Below are 25884 nucleotides of genomic sequence, written 5' to 3'. Positions count from 1 at the left end.
ATGCAGAGTATGTGATGTAGCACTGAACTGAACTGATGCAGAGTATATGATGAAACACTTGAGCATACATTTGGGAAGGATACACATAGTGATTTTTAAGTCCAGCAGTTACATTTTTGAACCTGAGCAAAACAGATTCATAAGGGATGAGAGGCTCCACTTGACTGCAGTTTTTCTACACCGACTCGATGACTGGCAAGATGAGATCAGTTCAGAAAACACTTGACTTGTAAATACTCCCAAAGTTGCATGTTTATGTTTCTAGAATTCATAGAATAAAATACTTAATTTTGGGGGGAATAGAATTTATGAAGTAATTTTCCAGTTTGCCTACCATATTCATGTTATTATTACTGATTCTCTCATTTATACCGATTAGTCACACTGTTGACTGATACATATTACATCTCCCCATCCACTCACCAAATACTCTGCTTCCTGCAGAAAGAAGCCCCCAAATCTCACAGAATTTAGCCAAGTAGATTCTTATTACTGAATTGCTTCTATTTGTCAGAGCAGGAGCCTTATTCAGATTTCTCAGAAATGGGTATTAATTGATCCACGGTGAAAACTCCAGGAGAGGGAAAGTTTAATAAATGACTAATCCACACTGTTTAATATTAAATATCTTTCTCAAAGAGTCAAGATTTAGGTCAGAACTGACTCAGACTTAGGACTCAGGAGACCTTAGCTTGTAGTAAATCTTATTTACTTCAAAAAAGAAAAAAATCAAAGAATCTTAGAACTAGTTAAAAAAACAAACACTTGGGTATTTGAATAAAAATTCAGGTGATATTTAAACATATGTGTTCAAATATGGAGATCTCAGGATTGTATTATTTTTGACTACTATAAAATATACTTTTAAAAAACTCCTGAATTTCATCGCCTATTGAAGAGAAGGAAGTTGCAAAGACAAGTTATTAAATGATAAGAAATGATAAGAAATTGGCAGGAAAGGAAGTATCTAATTGTTCATTCCATCATTGATCAGCAATGCTTCCCTGAGAAACTATGAACTCTGATACATAAAAATAGCAATCTTAAACTTTCAAAAACATATTTAAATTTTGGCCATGGAGGATAGTAGCGATTCTAAACAACTTACTTTTGGATGATCCAGATCAGTTTGTATCACAGTGTGTTCCAGAGCTTTATTTCCAAATAGATCCCTGGGGATAATCCTGACTATAAAACTCAACCAATAAAATTTCCAACTAGCCTCCAAAAACTAAACCAGAGAGTAATTTGGGTCCTTTGTTTGAATCAGACTTAATATCCTTATTCCTTTCCAGAACATTCACCTCTCCATTGAGTGCCTTTGTCTCCTACTATGGTCCCACCTGGGCTTTCTCCACCATCAAATCTTGGATGTTTTCTTTAATATTCCACTCTAAGTGCTCATCAACAATAAGTAAATTTATTATATCTCTCTGGTAACACTTCAAATTTAACAGCTGCCTTCAACCTATCATGTTGAATGTGAGAACTTGCTTTGAGAACCAGTGTCTCTTAAGTCTCCACCCTGACCCAAACCATAGGAAAAAGGGCATAGAGGTTAGAACCTTACAATGCTGTGTCATTTCCTAAGCCACAAGCTCCAGCAATTCTTCCTGTTCCCCACTCTCTTGGTTTCCTATACATATTAGTACAGATTTAACTGACTTGACCCAAAGATTGTCTCCAGCCCTCACAGGTATTTCAGGAGAAAAAGGAGAAAGGTGTTTCAGGAGGCATACTCGATGCCTCGGATTCCTCATCTAGAAAAGGCAGATAATATTATGTACCTCAGGAGGATCTTGTAAGAATTAGAAAAAGAACATGTGAAGCTCTTAGCACAGTGTCTGAGCTCTAGTAGGTGCTTCAGAAATGCTCAACAGAATTCCCAGGTGATCCAGGGGTTCGGACTGGGCACTTTTGTTGCCATGGCCGGGGTTCAATCTCTGGTCAGGGAACTAAGATCCCATAAGCCACATGGCACAGCCAAAAAAACATGTTCAATACTATCTGTTATTTATCATTTCTATACTTTGGAAATCTGTGCAAGTATCAAAGATCAGTTGCTAAACTTTGTATGAATACCTTGATATAAGAAATGAAAATATATTCAACTCAGTATGAAAAAGGAAATCTGCATAAAAAATTGTATTTCTAATGATATGCACATATTTCATTTTATTTTTCTAATAGAATAGTACTATCAAAATACAAACTGATGGGGTTAGTCTCCAAATACTTCCTCTCTTTCCGGTGATCTGTTTTTCTAGGTGAGCTAATTTTAACCTGCAATCCCATGGGCTTCTCTTCCATACCACCTGCTCCCTCAGTTGCTTCTGATATCAATTTCTTTTTTGTTTCTTTTTCATCTCAAATCCTGACCCTGAATCCTAATTTCATCCTGTTTTATGCTCCTTCACATATGAAGGGCTCAGATCCTTCCCACTGACAGGCGGCTCCATTGCCTAAATTCTGTTAAAACACCAGTGCTGTTTCCACACTTACTAGTGTTTATACCTGTTCAGGGCTCATGATTCACACCACATACAACTGCTTCTCAGAGTCCGGTCTTCTAACAATTTCTAACATAATTCTCAGATTCTTGGCTTATTGCATGTGACAATTCTTCTGGTTTAGCTGGACATTTTTTTTTTTTTTTTGCAAGGATCAGTGAAAAGTAGTGGAGAATTTGAGTTTACCAGGACCTCATTTTGGAGTGCACAGGAATCAAACATGGAAATTTATTCAGTGCATAAGCTGACTTACTGGAAAAAAAGGCGGGGGGGGTAGAGGGGAGAGAATAAGATTTTATTATTACTAATCATTTGTATCTCTTCATTTGATCATCTTTAGGTATGTGCACACAGCTCTTGAAAAGCATGTGAAAATGAACCAAGCTTTTTTTTAATTTTTATTTTCAAAAAGCAGTAAAAAGATTTATACAGGACATTATGAAAATCTAATGCCATCATTAGGACCCAACTCCTGCAGGTTACCAGTGTGGGATCATCATCGAAAGCTGTTCGGCAAACAGGCAGGCAAGCAGGATAAGAGTATTCCTCTGATTACTATATTGTCACAACAATAGTAATCAAGGGAACCTTCCTTTAGTTGGATAATCCTGCATAAATAAGTAATACAGTTAATCAAAATGTAAACATGCGGTTTTCCAACACCAGTATAGCAAAGGCAAAACTAGTTGGAACAAGAACAATTCTGTTATCCCACAATAGTGATTCTTACACTTTGCTTCTTTGCTGTATGATCCTTATGTATTTTTTCCCATTCATCATCTTCCATATCCTGGTCAAATGTTTCAGGGTATGCTGGTAATTTGTCTTTGGGGCATTCTTCATAGTAACTCCGAACATACTTTCCTACAAACCACCCTTTGTATTCTTCAGGCATTTTGCATTCCAGGCCATTATAATGCACGTTGTAGTGATGCTTTAACCAGTAGTAGAGGTAGTGGATGTTGTAATCACATCTCCAAGGGTTCTCTCTGAGCCACAAGAGTTTCAAAAAATACAAGTCTTCTAATACACCATAGTCAAAGTTTTGCAGACTGTTGTTTGATAAATCTAACTCTTCTAAATGTGTGAGTCCTAAAAAAGCAGCTAGAAACGGAAAATATTTATTAAACCAGTGAGTAATTAGGTTAAGTGCACTGTATATTATAAGGACAAATTTAAAAGTAAGAGACAATTCTCGCTGTTGAAAATAAAGGAAAAGATTTTCCTTAACCTCCTTTTTCTCAGAGTTCTTACTTTAGAAAACTTCCAAGTACTTTCTCTTCTTTTTTGAAATGTATACACATCCTTTAGAAGACTAAAGAGGTCTTTCTCAGCTCTCTGAGGAACATCCTGCTTAAAAACCTGGGAACAATCTCTTTGAAATGGAAACATCAAGGGAAGAAACACTCCTGCCTCCCAGTTACTGTGGGAGGGTAGAAGCCTTTAAGGCGCAAAATTATCTCTTGTCATAAAGACAGAAGTTTGTTTTCTTCTTGATAAAGCCAGTTAGCTAACACAGATGGCCACTCCAATTGCTCGGTAAGCTTTTAGAATGAACTATGTTTGGCAAATGGTGTTGTCAAGTCTTCTTACTTAAGGACTGAAAGTGAAAGTGAAAGTGAAAGTCACTCAGTCATGTCCAACTCTTTGAGACCCCATGGACTGTATAGTCCCTGGAATTCTCCAGGCCAGAATACTGGAGTGGGTAGCTTTTCCCTTCTCTGGGTTGGCTCTTCCCTACCCAGGGATCAAACATGTATTCTGAAAACACACATATGCTAGGTTGTATATGCTTGGCTATATAAAGGGTGAGATTTCTTTCTGCCTCTGCAATCTCTTTGCAGATTGCCTGTTGTATACATCACATTCCAATTTAATGCTTATTCAATAATAAAAGAGTTTTCTTTCTCTACTACTTTGTGGAGAGGATTTCTATGCTGGGTGAGGACTCTGGTTTTAATTATATTTCCCTAACAGTATAGAATCCCAGGGACAGGGGAGCCTGGTGGGCTGCTGTCTATGGGATCGCACAGAGTCAGACATGACTGAAGCGACTTAGCAGCAGCAGCAACAGTATACATGTCTAAATGAAAAATTCTGAAACACGTTTTTACTCAAAGCTCCCCCCTTGATTAGATTAATTAGAGTACAATTTTTTATTAGAAAAATCAGTTTTAAGTTAGATCTCTAAAAAATGTATTTCGTGCTCATGTGCATTTTTTAATACCCGCTGGAAAAATGCCACAGAAAGACATGGATTAGGAAAATATTTCAATGTAAGACATAAGTGCACAAAAAATGAGAAATGTGTTCAGAAATCGGACAGCTCTTTGGGAAATGAATAAACTCTGAAAATGCCTAGAAAACAGCCATTTCCAAGTTTATGGGGAAGAAATTATATTCTTGTATTGTCCAAAACAAAAAAAAATTATCAATATTTTGAAAACATCTGGTTGTATTTTGGCAAGCTATGATAGCTATCAGCCTTGAATTCATATGTATTTAATTTCACCAGAGGGTAGATAATTAAAACAAATATTGAACACATAACAAAATAATACAACAAAAAGCTATTTTTCTTTTCTGAGAGTAAAGAAATCTAAACATAAATTATCCCTATTTCAGTTAATGTGAATAGAACAGGTACGCTGTAACAGGTCAATCCTGATTTTAAATATTTTGTTTCTATTTTAAACATTTTCTCATTGCTGTTTTAAAATACTTTTGGCTAGGGTATACAGTGCCCTTATGTGGAATTTCAAAAATACACTCTCAAGCCAATACCATTAACCATTTTCATATCATTTGTTCTCAGACAAAACCCATGGGTGCTTAGTTGCATCCAACTCTTTGCAACCCCATGGAGTGTAGCCTGCCAGGCTCCTCTGTCCATGGGGATTCTCCAGGCAAGAATACTGGAGTGGGTTGCCATGCCCTCCTCCAGGGGATCTTCCCAACCCAGGGATTGAACCTGGGTCTCCCACATTGCAGATGGATTCTTTATCTTCTGAGCCACCGAGAACACCATGAATACTGGAGTGGGTAGCCTATCACTTCTCCAGGGGATCTTCTCGACCCAGGAAATTTCACTTCTCCAGGGAATCTTCTCGACCCAGGAAATTTAACCTGGGATCTCCTGCATTGCAGGAGGATTCTTTACCAGCTGAACTACCAGGGAAGCCCCCCAAAGAATTATATTTTGATGCAAAGCAATGACTTGGGTGTGGGGAGGAGGAGGGAGTGAGGAACAGGCTGCTGCGAAGGAGCAAAAGGTCAGCCCTTGCAATGATAGTTCTGAAAACACTGCATTCAAAAAAAACTAACATTTGTGAGTCAATCATCTCACTGTTTACTTTTCTTAACAGAAATTAGCCCTTCAGATTGAAAGCATCTGTAAACATTCCTATATTTTATTTCGAAAATGCTAAAGTTGTTACTTAAACCATACATATTTGGGCACTTGGGAAAGCTACTTTTCATTTGTTCCTTAAAGGAGGTAGATTCTAAAATGGGAGTGCCTTCTTTCCTTTTTCTGCAATAATATCTGGCATTTTATGAGACTGTTATTCACATTGCCTTTTAAAGATTGATATATTTCACTGCATTTGTATACCTATCAGCATACATCATTAAAGTAAGTTTGCTTTGGCAGTGTTTCAACTCAAAAACCCTGAAATATAGAAGGTATTTATTTTAAAAGTTTTAAAGGTCATTTTGACTTAAATGACCAGCCTGAAATGACCACTTAAAAGTTCTGAGATGCTTTTTTGTTCCAGAAGATTTACCAAGGAAAAGTGGTTGACATTTTCCAGATGCTCAGTACATATTTGTTAATGTAGAAAATATCATACTTTCCTGAAACTGAGTTGAACAAAGGGGGAAAGGATAATACTGCAGGTACTATTTGCAATACCCAAGACATGGAAGCAACCTAAGTGTCTATTGATAGATGAATGTTTATGTATATATACAGATACACACACAATATTACTCAGCCAGAATGAAATATTGCCATTTGCAGCCATATGGATGGGCTTAGAGATTAAAATAATGAGTAAGTCAGTGAAATTATATACTACTATATATAAAATAAACAACAAGGATTCCCTATGTAGCACAGGTCACTATATTTAATATCTCGTGATAACTTATAATGAAAAAGAACCTGAAAAAATACATATGTATTCTTGAATCACTTTTCTGTACAAATGAAACTAACACAATATTGTAAATCAACTATTTTACTTCAATTTAAAAAGACCTAAACTGACATTTCACCAAAGACAAACAGATGGCTGACAGACACATGAAACTATGCTTGACATTGCTCACTATCAGAGAAATGCATATCAAAACCACAATGAGATATCACCTCACACCAGTCAGAATGGTCATCATCAAAAAGTCTACAAACAACAAGTGCTGGAGAGAGTCTGGAGAAAAGGGAACCCTCTTGCACTGTTGGGAATGCAAATTGATACAGCCACTATGAAAGACAGTATGGAGAGTCCTTAAAAAACTAGGAATAAAACCACCATATGACCCAGCAATCCCACACTAGGCATATACCCTGAGGAAACCAAAACGGAAAAAGATACATGTACCCCAAAGTTCACCGCAGCACTATTTACAATAGCTAGGACATGGAAGCAACCTAGATGCTCATCAACAGATGAATGGATAAAGAAGCTATGGTACATATATACAATGGAATATTACTTAGCCATAAAAGGCACACATTTGTGTCAGTTCTAATGAGGTGGATGAACCTAGAGCCTATTATACAGAGTGAAATATGTCAGAAAGAGACAGATAAATATCATATACTAATGCATATATGTGGTATCTAGAAAGATGGTACCAATTAATTTATTTGCAGGGCAGTAATGGAGGAATAGACATAGAGAGCAGACTTAAGGATACAGGTGGGTGGGAGGGGAGGAGAGGGTGAAATGTAAGCAGAGAGTACATGGAAACCTACACTACCACATGTTAAATAGCCAATGGGAATTTGCTGTATAACTCAGGGAACTCAAACAGGGGCTCTGTATCAACCTAGAGGGGTGGAATGGGGAGGGAGATGAGAGGGAGGGGACATATGTATACCTATGGCTGATTCATGTTGATGTTTGACATAAAACAATAAAATTCTGTAAAGCAATTATCCTTCAATTAATAAAATAAATAATTTTTTTTAAAAAAAGAAAAATAACAATAACAACAAAAATAACAAAAAAAGAAAAACAACAACAACAAAAAAATAGTATTCCAAGGTGGCACAAGTGGTAAAGAACCTGCCTGCCAATGCAGGAGACATAAGAGACCTGGGTTCTATCCCTGGGTCAGGAAGATCCCCTGGAGGAGGACATGGAAATCCACTCCAGTATTCTTGCCTGGAGAATTCCATGGACAGAGGAGCCTGGCAGGCTACAGTGCATAGGGTCAACAAAGAGTTGGACATGACTGAAGTGACTTAGGATAGCATATATGCATTAATACATATTTTTAAACACTGGGCTTCTCAATTAGGAAGACACAAATATTATGTACATTACAAATCTGATCACCATTGCAATCATTCTCAGTTCTTTCTAAATTCAGTGTGTTAACTTACCATATTCATTCTTGTCAGGGGCTTTGCTTAGCAAATGGAGAAGAGGTTTGAAGGATGAAAAAGAATTGATCTTGATTTTGGATTAGGTAAAAATCTATCTCAGAGAAGGCAATGGCACCCCACTCCAGTACTGTTGCCTGGAAAATCCCATGGATGGAGGAACCTGGTAGGCTGCAGTCCATGGGGTCGCTAAGAGTAGGACACGACTGAATGACTTCACTTTTCACTTTCCACTTTCATGCACTGGAGAAGAAAAAGGCAACCCACCCCAGTGTTCTTGCCTGGAGAATCCCATGGACGGAGAAGCCTGGTGGGCTGCCGTCCATGGGGTCGCACAGAGTCGGACACAACTGAAGCAATGTAGTAGTAGTAAAAATCTACCTGGCTCTAAGTTGAGCACATTTTATCTTAATTTATGAGCATACTTAATTTTATGAACGTAATTTATTCTGCTTAGCAGAATGTTTCAAATTTACTGTTAAAGTCTTACTTTAAACAAGTTGGGACTTAACGAATAGCAAAGAGAATGCCAAATCTGAATTTCCTTTTAAAAAAAATCACAACATGTGTAGCATATTATTAGCCACATACTCTTATTTTTTAAATATATTCTACAAAACACTTCTTTGGGCCAATTGAATAATTGACCAATTGAATAACTGTAGCTTAGTAATATTACATACTATTACATACTTCATAAAGCAACAATTTGGCAAATATTTCTCTGAGTGCCAAGCAAGTTCTAATTAAATTCAAAGTTCTTTTTAGTTTTTCAAAAACTAAATTGTATTTACTATAAATGTTGCCAGAGAATACCTGTGGTCTGTTAAAAAGGCTATTTGTGGAACTTACCAGGATCTATGAATTGAATGCCATTGCTGCTGAGGTTTAATTTCTTTAACTCATGAACATCTTCAAACTCCTTGGGTCGAAGTTGGTTGATTTTATTGTGTGACAAGTCAAGTTTAACAATATCTGGAGGAATGTTGTTTGGAACTTTCTTCAACTCTAGAAAAAAAATCATGTTCAGGTTACCAAGCTCTCCTCTGGACCCCACTGACTCTATCACTCATGTGATAAAGAGTCAGCTCTTGAAAGGAAAAAGGATAACCCATCTAAAGCCAAAGAACTTTGCTATGAACAAGCCTGAGAATATACTGAATTCCTCCAAAGCCCAGCAACCTAAGTGCATCTCACTTAGAGGAGCAGATATCACTCATTGCTGAAATGTTCTGAGAAACTTCTTAGAGACGGCAAGGAGGACAACAGGCAGTGTGGGCTAGTAGGGCTCAAGGCTATCCGTTTGTTAGAATCACCCGGAAAGCTTTTCAAAAATAGAAAGCTGAAACAAAATAAAACCTACAAATCAAACCATTCCATGCGCGTCCCCTCTGATTCCCTTCCTACTCCTCTAAGAGCTTTGACTACTAATTACTGCCTCTCTGCAGCATCTTCATTTCATCCCTCACCTCTCAACAGATAAGCTCAGATTTCACCATCCTAAAAAAGAAGCAAAAGCCCTTGACCTTGATGACCCTCAAGCTGTTATCTTATTTCTCCTTTCCTTGGATGCTAAAATTCGAGAAAGTATAGTCCTCATTTGCCTCGTGATCACCATTTACTCCCTGAATCCTTGTGACTCAGTTGTACTCACTCATCCCTAACTCTTCCCGAGGTACTGCAGTAACTGGACTCCTCAGGAACCACAACAACAACAATAATAATAATGCTGCTACCACTACTACTGCTACAAGAGAAGCCTCTGGAAGAAGAGTCCAGTTTTCATAGGTTAATAGGCAATTAAGGTTCTCCTATCTTTCATATTTATATATCTTTAAATTATGCTTTATAGAACTATAAAGCATGTTTATTTTATATTTTAGCATAATACTTGCCCTTTATTTTAATCTTTAGCAAAATATGCTGAAGAGGTTTTGCTCAATTCTAAGCAGAGCAAGTGGAACCTATGAAGAGAAACAAACCTGTTCGGACCTAAGAAACTAGAAGCAACAAATAAAATATGCAGATTAGTTCATACCTGAGAAGTAGCATGACCAAAGACTTCTTGAATATGTAGAAATTCTTTGAACTAGTTACAGTAAAGTTTATGAAAGGTGGTATACATCTATCCATGATTCCCTTTTTGCTACAGAATAACTGAGTTGCTGATAATTTCTTCCAAATATTTTTTAAAAACCCTCTGGTATATATGATTTCTTAACTAATGGTATGTTTATCTTCATAAAGATCCAGTCTTATTTCCTCCCTTCTTTTAACAGCTTAGAATCCATGGTCAATGGTTTCCTTCTCTAGTATCCTTATTACTGTTAAATTAGCTTTTTTCTTCTTGATGGGATCTTGGTATCTTAGTATCTCTGCATAAGAATTTTTCTAGGTGTCCTAACAAGTATTAAGTGCAAGAATCCTATAAGCTAGAAAGTACATTTATCCTCATTTTACAGATAAAGTAGAGGCACAACGTGTTCATAGTCACACACCTAGGATTTAAACAAGACATGCTAGCCCCCAAACCTGTGCTTCTAACTGCTATGCTCTGTTGGCTAGTCATGGTACCTTTCAGTCTCATTTATGCTGCCCATCTGCCTACAATCCTCAAACCTGGCATATGTAGGGTAAAATGAGGATGGGGCAGCAACAGGGGTGGAAACAATATATTGGGATGGCTATAAGACCTTTCTGGCTCTGTATTTAAAATGACATCTCTCTGCTTTCAAGCAGACAACAGTAATAATACCATTTCTGTTTCTTTTTTTTTCAACAGTAGATAGCAACATCAGACACAGTGTACATCTTACTGATTTTTTTTTCATTTTCATACCCTCCTAGCCATGAAAGCTTCATGAAGGAGGTTTAGAACAATGTCTAATATATTACAAATAAATAAGCCAGCCTCTAAAATGGCACCCAACAATCCCTCTACTGATATTCATGTTCTTGTGTAAACTCTTCTCCCTAAGTATGGGCTGAACCTAGTGACTTGCTTCTAACAATAGAATGTAGCAAATATGATACGATGTCACTTTCATAATTAGGTTATCAGTAATTGTGACTTCTGTCATGCTAGCAGACTCTCTTTTGGTGGCTTTGATGAAGCAAGGTGCCATGTTGGAGAGGCTTACGTGGCAAGTAATTAAGGGGGGCCTCTGGCTGACAGCCAGCAAGGAACTCAGGCCCTCAGTCCTTAAGGAACTGAATCCTGCCAAGCCATATGAGCTTGGAAGAAGATGTTTTTCCAGTTGAGTCTTCAGATGAGACCACAGAACCAAGCCCTGGTCAATACCTTATTGCAGCCTCGTGAGAGATCCTGAAGCAGTGGACTTAGCTAACCCATGTCTGGTTTCCTGACCTACAGAAACTGTGAGATAATAAAGTGTGTTGCTTTAAGCTGCTAGGGTTTGGGGTAGTTTTTAGGCAGCAACAAAGTTAGTTATCTAATAACACATGGGAAACAATGAGCTCGTTAAATATGTTGAGTTTCAGTTCAGTTGCTCAGTAGTGTCCGACTCTTTGTGACCCCATAGACTGCAGCATGCCAGGCTTCTCTGTTCATCACCATCTCCTGAAGCTTGCTCAAACTCATGTCCACTGAGTCGGTGATGCCATCCAACCATCTCAGCCTCTGTCGTCTCCTTCTTCTCCTGCCCCCAGTCCCTCCCAGCATCAGGGTCTTTTCAAATTAAGTCAGTTCTTCGCATCAGGTGGCCAAAGTATTGGAACTTCAGCTTCAGCATCAGGCCTTCCAATGAATATTCAGGACTGATTTCCTTGCGGATGGACTGGTTTGATCTCCTTGCAGTCCAAGGGACTCTCAAGAGTCTTCTCCAACACCACAGTTCAAAAGGATCAATTCTTTGGCGCTCAGCTTTCTTTATAGTCCAAATTTCACATCCATACATGACTACTGGAAAAACCATAGCTTTGACTAGATGGACCTTTGTTGGCAAAGTAATGTCTCTGCTTTTTAATATGCTGTCTAGGTTGGTCATAGCTTTTCTTCCAAGGAGCAAGTGTCTTTTAATTTCATGCTGCAGATACCATCTGCAGTGATTTTGAAGCCCAAAATGATTCAGCAATATTTAAAGTATGAAAGTGAAAGTGTTAGTCGCTCAATCATGTCCTACTCTTTGCGACCCCAGGGGCTGTAACCTGCCAGGCTTTTTGTCCATGGAATTCTCCAGGCAAGAATACTGGAGTGAGTTGCCATTGTCTTCTCCAGGGGAATCTTCCCAACCCAGAAATTGAACCTAGGTCTCCTGCATTGCAGACAGATTCCTTACCATCTGAGCTACCAGGGAAGCCATAAGAATATTGAGCCCTCTTATAGTAAAAGTGCTTTGAAAATTTGGATTGACTTTATTTCCATCCTCTGATAAGATACTGTCTCATTTGACCTAGAACTGTGTTTGCCAACACATAGAAATGCGAAAGATTTTAAGATTTGAACTTATAATGTTGAAATACTGAGGTAATATCCTCCTTTAGGACCAGCAAGACCCTGACTGGAGAGCTACATTCTCTCTTACATACTCCATGTAAACAAGGAGATGGAGATGCTAGAAAGAACTGAAAACCACAGAGAACACTTGAGGGTAGGCAGAAGAAATAATTTCTTGACATTTAGCATTTAGAATAATTATTGGCAATGAATGGTTGTGGCATTTTCTCAGATTTTTAAAAGAAAATAAAGTTTTATTTCAAAATATCCAGGATCCCACCTCCCCTCTCTTCCCTCACTGTGACCACATTGGTCTAAGCCACCATCACCTCTTGTCTGGATCATCCCAATATTGTCCTAAGTCCACATGACTTTAAAACATAAGTCAGATCTGTCACTTTACCAGGTGGCAGAATCCTTTGTTTCTCATCTCACTATGAATAAAAGCCCAAGTCCTCACCAAAACCCTACAAAGCCATTAAGGGCTGAGGTCTTCCTTGCCAGCAGAGTTAGTATCTTCTAGGCTCTGGAAGAAGGCAATGGCACCCCAATCCAGTGCTCTTGCCTGGAAAATCCCATGGACGGAGGAGCCTGGTAGGCTGCAGTCCATGGGGTCGCTAAGAGTCGGGCATGACTGAGCAACTTCATTTTCACTTTTCACTTTCATGCATTGGAGAAGGAAATGGCAACCCACTCCAGTATTCTTGCCTGGAGAATCCCAGGGACAGAGGAGCCTAGTGGGCTGCCGTCTATGGGGTTGCACAGTCAGACATGACTGAAGCGACTTAGCAGCAGCAGCAGCAGGCTCTGGAAAGCAGCTTATTTATCAGGATTTGCTTGCTGAACCAACATCTGCTGGGTTGGGCATGAGAGTGAATGATAAGAGACCTTTCAAGCAACCACTGTAGAACAAGTTAAAGTGCTACTGCTGCTGCTAAGTCGCTTCAGTCGTGTCCAACCCTGTGCGACCCTGTAGACAACAGTCCACCACGCTCCCCCATCCCTGGGATTCTCAAGGCAAGAACACTGGAGTGAGTTGCCATTTCCTTCTCCAATGCATGAAAGTGAAAAGTGAAAGTGAAGTCACTCAGTTGTGTCCAACTTTTAGCGACCCCATGGGCTGCAGCCTGCCAGGCTCCTCCGTCCATGGGATTTTCCAGGCAAGAGTACTGGAGTGGGTTGCCATTGCCTTCTCCGAAGCTAAAGTGGGTTTACCACAAATAAATGGGTAGAAAAAATGTTTATGAGAACACCCTGAAACCCAGCTTAACCATTGTGGCAGACCTGTGGAAGAGGAATATGAATTGCAGAACCAACTTTGGCATTGTTACCAGCAGCCCTGGGTAAAAATAGGATCCACAAGTAATACCAGTAAAGGCAAACCAAAGCCTCTACCAGTAGGCTTAGAACACATGGAAAAATCTTATTTGTTGTACTGATGAGTAAAAACAGTCTTTTGTTTTTAACCTTAAACTTAAATGACAATTGCAAATATTGATGTGAAACATGGTTGCCTTTGATAAAGATTATATAAATATAAACGTCCTGAGACCAGAAGTCAAATTTGGTCAATGCCCCCATTTCTAGACCAGGCACCACTTGGTTATTTGCTGCTATCCAATAATTTTGGTAAACCTTCAATAAATGCCAAATTTACTTGATTATCACCCCTGACAAGCATTGCCTCTCCCCTCACCAAACTTTGCTGATTTTGAGGAGGAAACTGGGATTTTTTCCAGGTAATTTCCCATTTAGTAGGCTATCTTGATTGTCAGCAATGTCAGAACTACTCTGAAGGTTTGGTAGTGGTAGGTAAAGAGACATAAATGACCTTAGTCTATTGTGAATTAAAGATTCCTAATTACTCTTCAAACTAATAGTGAAATTAACTTTGGAGGCAGCTGGGAGCAATTTTTGGTCATAATTCTCCCCAGCCCTAATCTTAGGAGGAAAATGAATCCTTAAAAATAGCAAATTATTCTGGTAAGTGTGAAGCTAAAAAGCAGTTTTTAAAACCTACTTTCACGTGTTTTTGCCAAATCCATCCATCTCAATAAGGTATAAATATGCCTTTTAACTAATCTCACATTTATTCCCTTTGAAAGACTAAGTTTTATTGGTAAAGTGCCTCCCAGTGAATAGAGCTATTATTTTCTTTTTCTTGTTGTCAGATGTTTAAGGCAAAAATAGTGATCTTTGAGGTCTATGTGGTCAAACTGGTATGTATTAGGTACCCTATGCACACCATCTGACTCATCATCCGTCAGTTGGGTAAGGTCTAACTCCCAAGGCAGGGGAATCTGTATTCAGGTTCCTTGTGTGTGACTGCATGTTGATGTGTTGTACAGAGCCTAAGAGGACAGTCAATACTGGGAGGAAGCACCCAGAAGGCTTTTATAAAGTCTTCTTGGTTAACAGGCATACCCCAAATCTTGAAGGTGATGGTATATGGTGAATTGTATGGTGACCAATTGGAGAAGGCGACGGCACCCCACTCCAGCACTCTTTCCTGGAAAATCCCATGGACGGAGGAGCCTGGTGGGCTGCAGTCCATGGGGTTGCTAAGAGTCGGACACGACTGAGGGACTTCACTTTCACCTTTCACTTTCATGCATTGGAGAAGGAAATGGCAACCCACTTCAGTGTTCTTGCCTGGAGAATCCCAGGGACAGGGGAGCCTGGTGGGCTGCCATCTATGGGATTGCACAGAGTCAGACACGACTGAAGCAACTTAGCAGCAGTAGCAGCAGCAACATGGTGACCAATGGCTTGGGAATTGCTTAGGGACTACCTACATGACCTTAAAGGGCAACTTAACTTCTCTACTCCTCAGCTTCTTTCTTCATAAAATGATAATGCTAGTATGTCTTTAAGGTTGTGAGGAGTAAATGTGTGTGTGTGCTCAGTCGCTTCAGTCATGTCTGATTCTTTGCGACTCCGTGGACCATAGCCTACCAGGCTACTCTGTCCATGGGATTTTCCAGGCAAGAATACTGGAATGGGTTGCCATGCCCTCCTCCTGAGGAACTTCCCGACCCAGGGACAGAAACCAGGTCTCCTGCATTGCAGGTGGATTCTTTACTACTGAACCACTGGGGAAGCTCCAAGGATTAAATGACAATGCATAAAACTGCTATATCTTAGGCACACAGAGCATTTAGATGGCAGTTCTCATTAATATGGGCTTCCCTGGTGGCTCAGATGGTAAAGAATCTGCTGGCAATGCAGAAGACCTGGGTTTGACCCCTGGAGAAGGAAATGGCTACCCACTCCAGTATTCTTGCCTGGAGAATTCCATGGACAGAAGAGCCTGGTGGGCTATAGTTCATGGGGTTGTAAAGAGCCAGACATGACTGAGCAACTAACACTTCTAATTAATACCACTGCTAGTTCCATTCTTGACTTCTTTAGGGCTTCCCTGGTGGCTCAGATGGTAAAAATTCTGCCTGCAACATGGGAGACCTGGGTTTGATCCCTGGGTTGGGAAGATCCCCTGGAGAAGGGAAGAGCTTCCCACTCCAGTATTCTTGCCTGGAGAATTCCATGGACAAAGCAGCCTGGCAGGTTACAGTCCATGGGGCTGCAAAGAGTTGGACAGAACTAAGCAACTTAAAAAAAAAAAGAGAGAGATCCTACATGGTGTCCAACATGTGAAGCACAATCAAAAATATTGCTATATTCTGGCAGAGAGTTAAGAGATAAATACTGCTGAACAGTCATTCTTAGTAGCTGACATTTATTATCTATTTATAAAATGGAATAAGGAAAACTACAATGGATAAAATTCAGATTGTCATACTTGAATTCTAGTCATGATTTTTAATTACTATGTATTTTTATTTTTAAAAGTTGCTTAAATTACTGCTTTGTAAGAGCAAAGGAAGCAGCTCAACTATTGCCATCAATCTAAAGAACATGGCCCTGTGCCAGGCAGTACCAAAGGGAATTTAAAAGACAAGATCCTTGACTTTAAACTTATGAGAATCAACAATATAACAAAAAATGAAAAGTAAATGACCAACTGAATCAATAGAATGATATCAACCATAGTGAGGGAGATTTATATTGATGATATTAAAAGAAAAAACTACCCTTCATTTTATAATCTAAAAAGTATAGGCTCTGATTTACACCATTATTAATACGTGGAGGAACTCAAGTTGTCTTTAGTGTATGAACCTGAATGATATGTACTAGCTGTGCATGTCATGAAACTTTGCTTTCCAGTAAATAATATGTGTTTCTAAAGCAAGGGCAATGAATTTATGGGGCATATCTGAAAGGTTGTGCTTAGACAACAATAACTTGAGGAAGGAAAGCAATAAAAATAAATTTGTATTTTTCTAAGTTGATTTTTGCCAAGAGTCAAAAATATTATGGAAACAAAGACAAAGGCAGAAATAGACTTACTAGAGAAGGAATGGCCCAAGGGTAGGAAAACAGTAAATAAGAAAGTTCTTTCCTACTATGTTATCTTTTCTTAAATTACAGTGTGGTCCACGACTGAAGCGACTTAGCAGCAGCAGCAGCATTGTAGAAATCTTCAGTTTTGTTTTCATGGCATTTTTTCTCAGATAATTAATGAGTTTAACTCTATTTTCTCTGGTATAGCAAGTGCAAATGAACTTTAGCTTAAGGATAGAACCTCAGCAATATCGAGTAATTTTCTAACTCAAGTCTAGGAATAGTAGCTTCGTAATCATTTTTTTAAATGTATAATTCAAGTTTTTAAGCATTACAAAGAAAATCCTAGTAAAACATGTTCTTTGGCCTGAAGCACCAAGTACTCACTGTAGCAGTGAGTTACAGAGAAACGATGTGTACCAACTTTCCTCAAATTCTTTAATGCTTCCCGTGTTCAGGAGCTTGTTTGAACATGATTAGGTTAATTCTTGGAGAAGGCGATGGCACCCCACTCCAGTACTCTTGCCTGGAAAATGCCATGGATGGAGGAGCGTGGTAGGCTGCAGTCCATGGGGTCACTAAGAGTCACACATGACTGAGTGACTTCCCTTTCACTTTTCACTTTCATGCATTGGAGAAGGAAATGGCAACCCACTCCAGTGATCTTGCTTGGAGAATCCCAGGGATGGGGGAGCCTGGTGGGCTGCCGTTTATGGGGTCGCACAGAGTCGGACATGACTGACGTGACTTAGCAGCAGCAACAGCAGCAGCAGACTAATTCTGGACGCCAGCAGGCTCAGGTGGACTTAGCTTTGCTGCTTACCTGTGAGACCACAAGCAAGTGTCTGAATGTCCCTTAGCCTCTTTCTCCTCCTCCTCCCCTCTACAGATGGGGATATTACTACTACCTTGCTGGCAGCTGTGGACAGCATGTATGTGAAATACCTGGAGCATAGTAGGTTCTCAATTAATGAGCACTTTCTCTTGAACTTAAAGGATCCCATGATGGCATCTCCCAGCTTACAATGCTGTAATCGCTCTACTTTAGCATCAAAATTCACAGAGTGTCATAGTAAGCAAATCTTTTGGTGTCATATGGTCATGGTGCTATTTAACCAGGTGCCACCTTCCACACTCAGAGTGAGGGGGGCAAGCCTTGAGCATGACTTCGCTGATAAATCAACAAATTGACTTCTGTTTCTTCAACATTAACAGATTCCTGTCTATAATTTCTTTGAGACGTGCTGGAGTCTCTCGGTTCATCTTAACATTTCCTTTCTGTTCTTAAAAAAAAAAAAAAACCTTACAGTAATTGGAAGGAATAATACCATTTTCTATACAACCCTAATTCAATGACATCTGGCTTTAATTTAATATTACAAATAAGTTATTAACCTATGTCAGAAATGAAAGAGACAACTAAATTGTTTGTTGTCCCAGGGTAGATTAACAGTGCTCAGACCACACAGTGTCTTCACTAATATGTCAAGAGCCTCACTAAAATCTCCCATGGCGGAAATGACACCAGAAATTCTAAGTCATGGATAGGTGGTGGTGGTGCACGGATTCATAACATTCAAAAAGCATTTTTAATCGTCCACAAAAATGAAAAAGTAAGCAACTTACAAACCTTTTCTTCTGCAGTCCAGTGTCTGTATGGGAAATACATAGTTGTGACAAAGAGTAGAGTCCACCTCAGTCTTGATGACTGGGGGTTTTCCTGACAATTGGGGTCTTGGCTCCAATTGTTCACTTTCTTCTTCATTACATAACTGTTCAGATTTTATCTGCCTCAGTTTTTTATTTTTCAGTTCTTGTGGGCTTTCACACTTGGCATAGTTCCCCAAATTCCGATTCCTTGGAATCTGCAGCATTGAAATAAGCGTTTCCATCTCACAAGTACAATGCCAAGGGTTGTCATAAAGACGCAGATAGCTCAGGAGAGGTGTATAAATGAACACTTCCTCTGTCAAGACTTTGATCTGGTTGTGCTGCAGTAAGAGAGTGGTGAGTTTATTTAAACCGAAGAAAGCCTCACTCTCAATTTTGGAGATCTCATTCTGTTGTAGATCCAAGCTTTTCAGCTTTTTAAACTTGGAAAACATGCTGTTCTTCAGTATACGGATTTTGTTTCTTGCTAACAGCATGTGCAGCAAATCCTGAGGCCAGTCGGGCAGCACATAAACGAGTTTTCTTTCTTGACAATCTAAGTATTTTTCGTGAAGGTATGTGTACACCTCACAGGCGAGGCCTGGTGCATAGCGTTTGACCGGGTTGGAGCTTTTCCGGCTTCCACCAGCCCGGCCATGGTTCACTCGGTTTCTTGCACCCCCAGGGCTTGCCTTGCGGAGCTCAGCGGCTTTACAAAAGAAAAGTAGGATTACGATGATTGCCACCCGCATCCTGACATCCAGCTGGTCCCAATTACTTGGTGTGACAGATGGAACAATGAAAGTACTCCTTTGAAATCCAAGTTTGGGTAATCTTAACTAAAGCAGTTCAGGAAGAATGAGACCCAGCTGAGGTATGGCAGTCCCTAGATTGCAAAAGGAAAAAAAATAGAGACATTTGTGAACATTGCAACTGACTAATAAAATCAAATTTTCAAGTTTTTTTTTTTTCTAAACTATGAAAGTATGATAACACATTTACAGGAGACTTGGAAAATACAGAGCAAAGTTACATATAGTTCTACTATATATTACAATATTTTAAAGTACGCAAATTAAGATTTTTTTAGTTGGGGTTTCAATATCAAACTCTCAAAACTTAATAGAATAGACAGAAAAGTAGAAGGAAAGAGTAGACCTGAAAGACACTATGAACCAATTCAACATAATCAAGATTTATACAATTTTCACCCAACAGCAGGATACAAATTCTATTCAAGTTCCCATAAACTCTAAACCAGGAGACATGGAACTCAAGTTATTTTTTATTTTAAGGCAAAAGCATTCCAATTATTATAATAAAGGTACATGTAGAAAGTGGTGTACAAAGCTCGACACCCTCCTGCTTGCCTGGTTTCATGGCTAAATGTTTGGGCTCTGATGTGAATCACGGCTCTTCTACTTGCTGGACTGTGTGATCTCAGGCTAGTTACTTAACGTCATCTTCAGTATCTGTGAAGGGGGACTGATGATACCTCTAGTATTTGGGGGGAAGATGAAACAGGCTCACCGCAATGAATACTTCACAGTTCCTGGTCCAGGGGAAGAACTCAGTTAAACTGTTAGGATTTAGCATTATGAAAACTGAAACTGGATTCAAGAAGTTAAAGGGATTCTTCTCACAGCTTTGAGATGTGCAAACGAGTAGGACTCCAACGGATGTTCGGCTGAACTTATTTTTCTGTTTCCTTTGCTGTCTCACAATCACCAATCATGTTGAATGTGGGCTCTAGAAATGCTCAGGGTAAATTGCCAGCTGTTCTTGCCATCTTCTGCACATCTTGGTTCAAATGTCACCTTCTCAGCAAAACCTTTTCTGGCTGCTCTATTTAAAGTAGCACCCCTTCCCACTCACTGGTGATTCTCTAATCCATTTCTTGTTTTATTTCTCTCTAGAACATGTATCACCATCTGTCACAATAAGTATTTTGCCTCTTTTGTTTATTGTCCTTCTTCCCCAACTAGGATATAAACTTCCTAAGGACAGGGATTTTTCTCTATTTTGTTCACTGCTGTTATTTCCAGCACCTGCAGAGTTTCTAGTACATAGCAGGTTCTTGTTAAATGTTTGTTGAATTGCATGAATTCAAGTAACTGCTATTTAAAATATAAATAATCTCATAAATTTAGTTATCTTTTTGGAATCTATTTTTCCCTTCAGTATTACTGATGACTTCCAAAATCTGCACATTTTAAAGAATATTTTTCATTTTTAAAATTCTGAAATTGGTTCTGGTTTGCACTTATTAGGACATACTTGTAAGGAGGAAGAAATGTTCAAAATGGATTTATAATTAATAACATTTCTATTGTTATTATCGTGGGGCTCTGAGGTTACGAGCAACAGATGTGTTTTCTATTCATTGTCTCAGTGTGAATGCCGGGATTACCCCCTTGCCTGGAGTTTTCCTGATTGTAGGGGTCTCCTCCATTTAGAATGCCTTCTCCCCTCTTTGCCCCAAGCATTCCTTCCATTCACTGTTCTCTGTTCCTTCACTGTTTCTCTTCTGTCTCAGATTTGGAGTCTTACTCATGGCAGTCTAGACCCAGAGAGCTGGTTGTGTAACAATTTGCTGTCTAGCTCTTTGCACAAATGTCTTGATTTCCCTTCTAGATCACAAGCTGGGCAGGTGTCTCTGGTCCCAGAACTCATTAGGTACTTGGACTTTCTGACTCTCCACATATCAATCTAAAATTCTTTGTAAACTTTATGGCTATCTAACCTAAAATATAAACATTCTGTCAATTACTGTGCATGCTGAATTATTCATGACATTCATGCTGAAGTATTTGTTGGGGGGAGTGTCCCAATGTCTGCAACTTACTTTAAAATGCATAAGAAATTAAGATGAATGGAGGGATAGAGAGAAAGACGTACAGGTGGGTATGTGATCAAGCAAATATAGTAAAATATGAATTGTAGAATATGGGTGATGGATATATTCATTGTACAATCCACAATTCTCTCAACTTTCTTTGTATGTTTGAAAAATTTCATAATGTTAAAAGGAAACACAACCTCCTAAATTAACAAAAATATCACACCACAAAAAAACCAAATTGGTTTTTTTCAAATGCTTCGAAGCTGAAAAGCTCTAAGTATATACAGTTTTTTCCCCAAAGTAGTATTTTTCTCTTATCCCCTTTCCTTTTGTAATCCTCAAACAATAATAAGCATATTTTAATTTTAAAGCCCAAAGAAATCATTTTTCTAGGAAAGGAAACCATATACTTAGAACAAGTTACTTACCAGGGGTTTTGGTTTGCTTTCTAATGAATACACAGCATTGAATGCAAGGTGGAAAAACTTTAAGTTTAAATATTTGTAATATGTTTTTTAGTAATATGTAACTTGTTTGATTTAGGTTTCTGTAAAAACCTGCAAGAGCTGAATGTCTCTGACTGTCCAACGCTCACAGTGAGTATAAGAAGCTTATTTTACTGTTGTTTATATGGATTCAGACTTGCTCCACTAGAGTACTAATAACACAGAGGTTCTGCCAAAATACATGCCTGTGTGCTCATTTATATTAAATATGGAGAAAGCAAACACTGCCAAGAAATTTTATCCAATTTATATAATGCTATTATTTATCCTATAGACATGCCCAAGGTTGGAATCTCTGGAAAGTAAAAACTATTCAACAGTGACACAAAAATGAGCTATATTTATGTTTAAGGTCATGTGTGTGTATGAGACAGAAAAAAATGGGCTCCAGCAGAGACAACAGGGTCAATTTATCAGTCTTCCTGGCTGTCAACTGTGGTGCCCAAGAGGATGGAAATGAACACATAACCCTAGTCAGCTCCTTCCTGGTCCCTGTCTCCAGGCTTCCTCTGCTTTCAATCTGTCTTCTACCGCGTGACCACAGATATTCCTTCTAAAAGGCAGATCTGACCATTTCACTACTATCTTCCACCATTTATACAAATGCCTGTCATCCACACTATTGGATAAAGTCAGTTCTTTAAAATTACTGGAGACCCTCGGTGATCTTGCCTCTGCCTCACTCTCCAGTCTCACCTTCTTCTAAGTCCTGCTGCACATTAAGTTGCAGCAGCCACAACCTGCTATGTTTTCTTTGCTGTGTGCACCAAGCTCCTCTTGCTGTTCTGCCTTTGCACAGGCTGTGCTCTTCACTTGGAGATAGGAGGAACAGAATGAAGAGCCTGATTGCTTCATGCTCCTCTTAAGTCACCAGTTCTAGGTTGAAGTCCATGCACCGTGGCACAGGTGAAAAGACTTCATGAATCGGCTCCTTCTTGCTATCTACCCAGCCTCATCATTACAGTTTCTTCTTTCAAATTTCTACTCTATTTCATTCTTTATGTGCATATTTTTAGTACCTACTATGTTAAAGATATATGATATATAGGGAACTTATATGTTACAAAATAGAGGTGTTATAGGGAATTTAAGATGAATTAGGTTCCAATTCTTGCCCTCAGGGAGCTTTAGTTCTTGCTTGGAAAAAAGATCATATTCTGTAAATTTGGCTTTCTAATAGGAAAGTCAAAACAATGCCATCTGTGTTGAATTTGTGAACATCAAAGTCTTTTTTCCAGTTTTAGTTTAATAATATACAGGACTGATAATTTTATCCAGCTACATTTTACTATTGTCTTTCCTTTTGAGACAAAGACTAAGAGACTGGCTTACATTTAAGGAGTTGAGTAACATTTATTCAAAAAGGTTTAAGAAGCTTGCCTTATGAATATATTACATCCAGAAAGATTCGAGTGCATTGTGGACAAATTCCACAGACCATCTTGCAGTGTTAAACACAGAAACAGTTTTTGCATTTATGTGCTCAAGTATTTGGGGATTGCAACTTGAGTTCTTTTGTTCTTTTAAATATTGAAAACAAAATTAGTTTGAATTTCCTTCAGACAGGAAAATGAAGAGAATGGTTTGCTTCCTCGTCTCAAAGGAACATCGGATTATTCCATGTTACAGAAAGCCTACTACATCTTCCTCTTGCTGGTTCCCACAGTTACATCTGTGTGGCTACTTCTCTAAGGGTGTAAACCAGCTTTTCCTCCTCCTCCGTGTCCCATTTCATCTGCATTTTTGCCGGAATCTTCCAACAGGTGCATAGTCACTTCGATAGTTGACACCATGAATATTTTTGAAGATAGATTCTTTGTATTAAACTATAATGCCACACATTATGCTGTTCTCTCCATTCCTGTTGGGGAAAAGTGTACTGTTTACTTTTTAAAATCTATACATGGATATCCAAATCCTACATTTCTATGATGGAATGTCTAGAAACCTTGCTGGCATCTTGAATGCAGTGGCAAGAGTACAGTGTTTATTCAAAGCCCTGTACTTGTTCTCAGGTGTTACTGACACACAGAATCTTTTCTACAGCAGAACTACAGTTTTACACCTTAAAAAAACCCTTGTGTTCTCTTTAAGGTGTGGTTTGCACCTTAAATCAACCAATTCTTATCCCATGTGCAAGATGCTTTGACCTGTAGAATCTTGTTATTTTAATATTCATGATTCCAAGAAGTAGCTAAGAATAGAATATTAAGCACTGATGGTCCTGCTGAAACTAAACATCTGCCATCCTTTGTGCTGTTGGGGGCAGCCATACTATCCATGCAGAATCCCTCCCCGAACCACATCAGCTAGCCTAGTGACAGTTTACCTGACCCTGTAATGGCCTATTTCTAGGACAATGTACCACAGATATTTAAAACTAGCAGACCTCTTCAGTATTCCTGGGGAGACTCCTCCACCATCATTAAATAAACACAAACCTGCTGCTACTCGTTCTAGAACATTATACAATTAGTTACCCACACAAGAAGCAGCGTTGCAATCCAAGCTTGAAATTCATCTGTCTTGTAAATGTGAGTTTAGGGCTCATGATTGAAATCATTCTTTGTTTTTCTGCCTTTCTCATGTCGCAGTCACACTATTCTCTTGTTCTGGTTTTCAGCTCTCTGGAGGAGGGCTGACTGAATCTTTAAGATTCTCCTGCACAGTTTCCTCGACACTAAATTTCATGTCCGACATGTATGCAGCCTCTAATTCAGGCCATCTCAAACTCATCATAAGTTTGGTGAAAATCTGTTCAGCTGTTTTAAATATTCAGTAATGGAACCACAGAAACTTCACCACACACAAACATCTCTCTCTCTCTCTCTCTATATATATATATATACATATCCGTGTATGAATATGGACTCACTTTTTAATGAAGTCCAGTTGAAAGAGTTTACTACTCCCGTCTTTCAGAATGATTATAGTAAGTTTAAAAATGGATCCCTTTTCAATCATTTTCATATATCTAAAGAGTCAAGACTGTTTGGCACTTTGACACGAGCTCAAATTTCTTGTCATGATGTTGAAATGGCAAGGGTTCAAATTTTAATAAAGCGTCATTGTGATGGAATGGGACTTTATTTCCAAAGAAAGGGAACAGTGAAGTGAAACTGCTCAGTCGTGTCTGACTTTTTATGACCCCATGGACTGTAGCCTACCAGGTTCCTCCATCCATGGGATTTTTCAGGCAAGAGTACTGGAATGGGTTGCCAGTTCCTTCTCCAGGGGATCTTCCCGACCCAGGGATAGAACCCAGGTCTCCTGCATTACAGGCAGATGCTTTACTGTCTGAGCCACCAGGAAAGCCCAAAGAAAAGGAAGGGGAGGGAGTAATGAAGTTGCAAGCAAAGCAATCTTCTACTTAATTTGATTTATAACTAATAAAAAGTATGAAGAGATCAAGTCTTGCATATATTTTTGGGGGGCAGGGAGAGAGATGATAGATAATGGGGAAATAGCAAAGCCTGTTAGACTTTAATAAGATTCTTCCCTCTACTGTTACGCAGGATGAATCAATGAGATACATCTCTGAGAGCTGCCCTGGAGTCCTGTATCTCAATCTGTCTAACACAATTATCACCAACAGGACAATGAGACTCCTGCCAAGGTAATGCTTGTGTTATCTGTATTACCCTGAAAATAGTTATGCTCCTCTAGGCCCTGATTTGCTGTAGTATCACCCAAAGGCATCTCCTTTTACTAACACCCCCCGACTGTGGCACCCCTATCCTGATAACAGGAGACTGCTTTCAAGTCCCACTGCTTTCCAGTGCTGATGCTCTCCCTTCTTGGTGGGTATCCACTGAATAATTAACTGATCTGTTGCCTTGGCTGGTGTTTTGGTGTCACTCTTGTAGCAATTTGCCCAGTAGCTTGAGTTAAGCTCTGCCTGT

The 25884-nt window shown here is 39.0% G+C and overlaps 2 protein-coding genes across 4 annotated transcripts in view; one reads left to right on the top strand and one right to left on the bottom strand.

Moving 5' to 3' along the window:
- FBXL13 (F-box and leucine rich repeat protein 13) overlaps positions 1 to 25884 on the top strand; it is a 226980-nt gene that overhangs the window by 81430 nt on the left and 119666 nt on the right. For both annotated transcript variants that reach the window (XM_070787705.1, XM_019958626.2), the window contains 2 exons: positions 22020 to 22072; positions 25498 to 25598. In XM_070787705.1, the coding sequence (XP_070643806.1) occupies positions 22020 to 22072; positions 25498 to 25598 (154 nt within the window). The remainder of the gene's footprint in view (positions 1 to 22019; positions 22073 to 25497; positions 25599 to 25884) is intronic.
- LRRC17 (leucine rich repeat containing 17) overlaps positions 2785 to 25884 on the bottom strand; it is a 55463-nt gene continuing 32363 nt past the window's right edge. For both annotated transcript variants that reach the window (XM_019958624.2, XM_019958623.2), the window contains 3 exons: positions 18615 to 19520; positions 8977 to 9132; positions 2785 to 3614 (listed from right to left, as the gene is read on the bottom strand). In XM_019958624.2, coding sequence (XP_019814183.2) covers positions 3217 to 3614; positions 8977 to 9132; positions 18615 to 19386 — 1326 coding nt within the window. In that variant the 5' untranslated portion in view covers positions 19387 to 19520 and the 3' untranslated portion in view covers positions 2785 to 3216. The remainder of the gene's footprint in view (positions 3615 to 8976; positions 9133 to 18614; positions 19521 to 25884) is intronic.

The sequence above is a fragment of the Bos indicus genome, chromosome 4 (genome assembly GCF_029378745.1).
Source record: "Bos indicus isolate NIAB-ARS_2022 breed Sahiwal x Tharparkar chromosome 4, NIAB-ARS_B.indTharparkar_mat_pri_1.0, whole genome shotgun sequence".
NCBI classification, from domain to species: domain Eukaryota; kingdom Metazoa; phylum Chordata; class Mammalia; order Artiodactyla; family Bovidae; genus Bos; species Bos indicus.
Note: the sequence above shows the minus strand (reverse complement) of the source record. Positions and strands in the feature narration are given on the sequence as shown.